This window comes from Marmota monax, unplaced genomic scaffold (assembly GCF_021218885.2).
Source record: "Marmota monax isolate L192 unplaced genomic scaffold, Marmota_monax_Labrador192_F-V1.1 WCK01_AAM20220418_F8-fsc00029, whole genome shotgun sequence".
NCBI lineage: Eukaryota > Metazoa > Chordata > Mammalia > Rodentia > Sciuridae > Marmota > Marmota monax.
In genome coordinates this window covers 8,967,194-8,974,107 of record NW_026693024.1, presented here as the reverse complement: position 1 = coordinate 8,974,107, position 6,914 = coordinate 8,967,194, and the positions used below count along the sequence as shown (strand labels likewise).

General features: G+C 39.5%; 1 protein-coding gene across 2 annotated transcripts in view; it reads left to right on the top strand.

The window, feature by feature from the left end:
- The first annotated feature begins 1,221 nt into the window (after nt 1–1,221).
- Nucleotides 1,222–6,914, top strand: part of Bloc1s5 (biogenesis of lysosomal organelles complex 1 subunit 5) — a 40,421-nt gene continuing 34,728 nt past the window's right edge. For both annotated transcript variants that reach the window (XM_058582389.1, XM_046453488.2), the window contains exons 1-2: nt 1,222–1,378; nt 5,640–5,722. In XM_058582389.1, coding sequence (XP_058438372.1) covers nt 1,258–1,378; nt 5,640–5,722 — 204 coding nt within the window. In that variant the 5' untranslated portion in view covers nt 1,222–1,257. The remainder of the gene's footprint in view (nt 1,379–5,639; nt 5,723–6,914) is intronic.

Sequence of the window (6,914 nt, the reverse complement as noted above, 5' to 3'; positions counted from 1 at the left end):
AAAGTGCTTAAGTGTGGAGAATACCAAATGACGTTAAAAAGAATTACGCTCTTTAGAGATTGATAATAAAGGTAAGGAAATGAAAGTAAGAACTGAAAGTTTAAGTCAGACCCAATTATTTCCAATTAACTAAGTTAAGATTTTGTTGATTAATTCATCTGCTTTGTATTTTTTCTGTTTGGGCTTATTGTGTCTTCTGCTAGGAAACCCCAAGTTCCTTCTTCACCTGCCCATCCCACCCCATCCCTGATGCCTACCGCTAAGGCCTGGGAACCAAGCTTTGCCTCCTCTGGGAATTTTTCTGACCCCTCACCCCAGGTATCCTGCATGTATGCCGCACTTTCCTCCATCCTATCAGTTATTCACAAGGCCTTTATTGTAAAATGTTGGGTTATATTTCCTTCTTCAGCACTAGACTGTGAGACCTTTTAAGTTCAGGACTATTTAGGCAGATGGTAGAAAGAAACAGGGAGAGCACAGATGATTCTTAGAACCACTGGATAACATGGGAGGTAAAGAAACTCCTGGGAAGTTGCAAGTGGTTCTTGGGAAAGCATGAAGACTTTTTAAAAAGACAAGATGTACGTTGTGGAGTTTATCAAATGGCAAAAGATAGGCACATGGCAATCCTGTGGTTTTCTCTTCACTACATCAATTCAAAGAAGCCTTGCAAACCAGTCCCTTCCATAATTATATATATTTTATCTTACTCCATTAAAAAAAAAATGGTTGCAATTTTGTAAATACAAAAGCCAGAGAATTTTTTTCACATGGGCATAAGTGAGTCTGACAAGGAACTTGTGCAAGTCTCTTAACCGCTAACCCTGTTACTTCGTTTGTTATAAATTGTAGGGGTTTCCCCGAATGCCTACCAAATGTGACAGCGCATGCCAAAATGTTTTCTAAAAATTGGTGGTAGATAATAATATAGAAATATACTACTATTAGAATTAGGCCGTAAGTGCACACCACTATCCCTGACACACAACGAGTCCCAGCGATTTCAGGGAGGGATAATAGAGTTTTCCGCTCAAACTTTCAGGCACCTTCTATTCCAGAAGCATATGCCCTAGTCCAACATGGCGGCACCCGTTACTGCCAGTACATCCCTAGCTACGCTTCCAGGCCCCTTTTTGGAGCCGCCCACTGATTAGACGCAACTCCGACGCCTTTTGATGACGAAAACACCTGCGCGCTCTTCCTAAGCGGACCATATGGTTTTGCGCAGGCGCAGCGAAGTAGGCGGAGCCAGTCGGGATGAGTGGCGGAGGGACAGAGACCCTTGTGGGTTGTGAGGTCGCCCCCGGCGGCGGCGGCGGCGGCGGCAAGAAGAGGGACTCGCTGGGGACTGCGGGCTCAGCACACCTCATTATCAAGGGTACGCAGTGACAGGGCTTTCGACCCTGGGACGGATCCCAAGGCAGCCCGCCTCCCAGACTGCGCCCTCTGACCCGGGCCGAGCCCAGCTCCGGGCGGGCGCGCGTGCGTTTGAGCGGGGCGGGCGGGAATGAGCAGTGGTTGGTCGCCGCCTTTTCTCCCAGCCAGCCGCCTCCCCGAATCCAGCCAACCCACTTGCTCGTCCTTCCTCGCTTTCCTTCCAAAGCCCTTAGCCACCAGGCCTGCCTTCTGTCTCTTCCCCAAGCTCAGCAACCCAAAGAAGGGCAGCGTTATTGTGGAGAGTCTCACACCGACCTGTAACGCAGAGGGCACCGACCTGGGAGTTGGGAAGAGTTTGGGTTCCCAGGCAATCACTTAGGAGTTGTTTTAGGAGTCGGGTTATTCCCTTTACCGACCCTGTCTGCTCCTGGGTCATGCCAGGAGTAAATGACATATGAAAGCGTCCCGAGGAAGGGTTGCACAGGGCTTAGGGTCAAATGATATTTGTGTGCAATCAGTGAAATATGACTTTCAGTTGTTTTATGATGATAAAATAAAGAACGAATTTTATCATCCTCACAGTTTTAGAGTGTATAATTCAGTAACTTTACATTGTTGTGCTACCATCACCACTAGACATCCAGAGAACTCTTTTCACCTTGTAAAATTGAAACTTTGTATCTATTTAATAGTAACTTCCATTTCCCCCTCTCCTCTTCTCCAGCATCTGTCAACCACCATCCTACTACTTTCTGTCTGAATTTGTTTAACTCGTATGAGTGGAATCATAAGGTATTTGTACATTTGTGACTGACTTTTTCACTTACAGATATCCTCATTGTTCATCCATGTTGTAGCACGTATCATAATTTTTGTTTTAAGGCTGAATATTAGTCCTTTGTATGTATATACCATACTTTATGCATCTGTCTGAACGCTTGGGTAGCTTTCATCTTTGGTGATTGTGAGTAATACTGCTGTGAACATGAATGTACATGTCTTTTTGAGACTCTGCTTTCAGTACTTTGAGATTTATATCCAAAAGTGGAATCGCTGGATCTTATGGTAATTCTATTGTCGATTTTTTGGCGAACTGACATACTGTGTTCCATGTGTTTTACCTTTTCACCAGCACAAGGCTTCTGATTTCTTCATGTCTTCACCAACACTCGTTACTCTATCTTTGGTAGTAGACGCCTGATAGGTGTAAGATGGTATTTCATTGGGGTTTTGGTTTGCATTTCCGTAATATTTAGTGATCATAGGCATGTTTTCATGTACTTGTTTGCCATTTGTGTATCTTCTTTAGAGAGATGTCTATTCAAGTCCTTTGCTCATTTTTAATTAAGTTAGTTTCATTATTGTTATTGAGTTGTAGTTCTTTATGTATTCTGGATCTTAACTCCCTTGAAAAGCAGTTTGCAGATATTTTGTCCCATATTGTCAGTTGTTCTTCATTTTGTTGATTGTGTCTACTTTGATGTATAGTACAGAAGTTTGAGGTAGTGCTTTTTTTATTTGTATTTATTTATTTATTTTTGGTACTAGGGATTGAAGCCAGGGGTGCTTAACCACTGAGCCACATCCCTAACCCTTTTTATTATTCATTTTGAGACAGGGCCTAGCTAAGTTGCTGAGTCTGGCTTTGAACTTGTGATCCTCCTGACTCAGCCTCCCGATCCACTGGGATTACAGGTGTGCACCTCGGTGCCTGGCAGTACTTTTTTTGTTAAAAAGGTAATTCAGCAGGGCCTGGTGGGCACACCTGTAATCTGAGAGCAGCTCAGGAGGCTGAGGCAGGAGGATCTTAAGTTCAGAGCTAACTTCAGCAACTAGCCAGGCACTTGGCAACTCAGTGCTACTTTGTCTATAAATAAAATACAGTGAAGGGCTGGAGATGTAGCTCTGGTTAAATGCCCCTGAGTTCAACTCCCAGAACCAAAAAAAAAAAAAAAAGATAATTCAGTCCTGTATGGTGTTCTTGAAATTTGCTAAGACAATAAATCATAAGTACTCTCTCCTTTGGGGGAAAATAGTAATTATACGTATGAAGCAGTGAATGTGTTAATTAGCTTAAGTGTGGTAATCATTTCACAATGTATGTGTATCAAATCATCACTTTCTTATACCTTAAATGTATATAACTTTTGTTGTCAATTGATACCCAAATAAAACCAGGGGATAAAAGATAAAAAAATAAAAGTTGAGGACGGGGGATATAGTTCAGTTGATAGAGTGCTTGCCTCACATGCACAAGGCCCTGGGTTCAATCACCTGCACCACAAAAATAAACAAATAAATAAGTAAATAAAAGTTGAGAGAAGAAAAAAAAATTTCCAAGGAACACCCCACTCCATTTTTTTGCAGTGATAGGTATAGAACTCTGGGCCTTGCATATGCTAAGCAAGCACTTCACCACTTAGCTATCTATCCACTCCACCCTCTTGATTTCTCTCGTGGGAACTTTTCATCTTGAAAACAATTTTTAGTCCATCTCATTTTAAGACTATCAGGTATAAACAGCTATTTGTTGAATATTATTGCTGGATTCTAGTGAATATGTAAATAGATATTATGCCCTGGGTCTGTGAGAGTTGCCAGCAATTTGTTGGGAGTAGGAAGAGAGGACTGGGAAACTGCAGAGGCTGCTGGAAGATGAGTGTCTGGTCTGGGTCTTAAAGAATGCAGTGTTGGGGGGTTGAGAAGAAAGAGGATTAGTGTTTGGGACTTAGTTTGGAACAGCATGAGCCATGCATGGAGTTCTGAAACAGGCTGGTGTATTTGGGAACTACAGATACTACTTCAGTGTGACTGAGGGGTGAGGCTAGGGGAAATCATACCATAGAGGATTTCTTACATTTTTAAGGAAAATGAGATTTTTCTTGAATAGTAGGAAACTATAGAACAATGGTAAAGAGCCATGTGGTTGGATTTGTTTTTTAAATATAGTATTTAGTTACTTACAGCCATCCTCATTGAATTCACTTAATTGCTAAAACAAACTTGTAACTCCGAAATCAATATTGGTGGTGATTTCAAGTTCATCTGCAATGTCAGAGTTTGAGTCATCTGATGTGCACGTTTCCCAGCTGAGGTCAAAGTGATGCTCTACTTTTTATGTCAGTAGTCATATTATAAGCAAGTCTCTTTTTCCACTTTCTGGCTAGTGCCTTATTTTTCACATTTTGAGACTTTTCACTGGTGCTTTCTCTGTTTAAAATGACTTCCAAAGGTAGAGAACGATTAGCAAGTAACAAGTATAGGGATACAATTGGACATTAGGACTAACTTCTAGCGTCGTGTAACACAGTAGGATAACTATAATTGACAACTATTGAATATTTCAGAAAAGCCAATTGAGAAGATTTTGAATGTTTGAGGTGAGAGCTATACTAATTAACCTGATAAATGAATATGATGATACATATTTTTATTTGGATATTCAGTTTCTCCAGGAATTTTGTGGTTTACATCTTAAACTATTTGTTACTAAGAAGAATGAGTAGGCTCACCAAAATCTTTGAAACTTCAGAACTTTCTTACTTAACTATCACTTTTTCAAACCTTCCAAAAAGTAAAGATACTTATAATGAACACTCACCACCCACCTTAATAAATCATTAAAAGACCCACTGTGCACCCCTCTCTAATTACATTCATTGACTTCCCCCTCTGAAAAGGTTACCACTATCCTGAATTTAGTGTTTATCATTCTTCTGCATGTCTTTTATTTTTATTGCTTCTGTGTGTCTGAAGTATTATTTTACATATTTTTAAAGTTTGGGTAAATGCATTTAATCCTTCTGAAACTTGCTTTTTGTTCAACATTATGTCAGTGAGATTTATCCATGTTGTTATGTGTAACTTATTCATTTTTTTACTTGATTTGTAGTATCCCACTGTGTGAATGTTTTTAGGATGCTCTCTTTAATTTTTCTTTTGATAGTATACCTATGCATAGTAAATAATTACAGATGGATTATTCATTTTCGCAAGATTTTTTTCTTGAATGTATATCTTGGCATGAAATTGTTAGATGCATATGTCTTCAATTTTATTAGATATTGCCAAGTTGCTTTTAAAAGTAGTTGTACCAATTTTGTACCAACTGGCAGTGGATGAGATTGTCTCCTAATACAAGGTCAGAAATGGATTTTTAACCTACTTTCTCATCTATTTGTGGGGAAGGGGAAGAATAAAACAAGCTAGAGATTATGTCATTTACCATGGATTAACCCAAAATTTTATTTTATCTTTTTTAGATCTTGGAGAAATTCATTCAAGGCTTTTGGATCACAGACCAGTTATTCAAGGTGAAACTCGTTATTTTGTAAAAGAATTTGAAGTGAGTATCAAAAGCTTATTTTGTAAAAATACTACCCTAATCATTAACATAATACTATACAGAAAGGAAATTCCTCTGGTTTTATTTCAGAGGCTTAGAAAATATACTGAGTAGAAATTATTATTATGTACAAAGAGGTGAAAATATTTTGGTGGGAAAAGAGAGTGCTAGGGATTAAACCCAGGGCCCGGTGCATGCTAGGCTACCATTAATCTATATACCCAGTCCCCAAAACTTACTTTTGTACTTTGATGAGTACAAGACCAGATAGCAAGAGACTCAGGTTCAAGTTCTAGTGCTTATTCTAAGGTATTTAATGCCAATGGCTTGCAGGGGTTTTATCTATAAAATGAAATATAGCCAAAAAAGAAATTTTAGGGCTTGATGGGTCTGAATTTTCCAGGCTTGTTTTATAGAAAATGAAAAATTTTTTATAGCCAGGCGTGATAGTGCACACTTGTAATCGCAGTGACTCTGGAGGCTGAGGCAGAAGAATCACAGCCTCAGCAACTTAGTGAGGCCCTAAGCAACTTACCAAGACCTTGTCTCAGAATAAAAAGGGCTAGGGATGTAGCTCAGTGGTAAAGCACCTCTGGGTTCAATCTTCAGTACCAAAATTTTTTTTTTTTCTAGAAAGAAACTTTCTATAGAGAATTCTTTTTTTTTTTTTTTTTCTCCTCAGTTGGGGCATCAGCACTCACTGACACACTTAAGTTGAAATCACAAAGTCCCTTGAGGGCCCATATCCAGTGGGCAGGTCTTTTAGATGTTACTGCATCTAGAATTCCAGTTCCTTCTGAGTGGTGTGCCTGTTATCTCAACCAAGTCAGATCAAGATTTTGCCTTGCTACTACAGTGATCTAACATTATTTTACTTTTTAAAAGCCTTTGATAAGTATTTGTTAGCTGCAGGGTGAAGTCCAAGCTTTTCCACCTGCTACTGTTCACCTTGCATTTGACTACCAGCAATATGCTGTCTTGTTCTTCTTAGTTTTGCATGTGTGTAATCGACTCATTGTACGTTAGATAATAACTTCCCAAGCTACTGTTGGGCAGATGATAAATGGCATTACACTATTTTGTGACTCTGTATATTGGGGTTCTCTTTTCAAATGAGACTTCAACCAAGTAGGGTGTCTAAATCTGTCAAAAGCCAAGACTCTTTAATAAACCCTTAAAACTACAGGAAGCC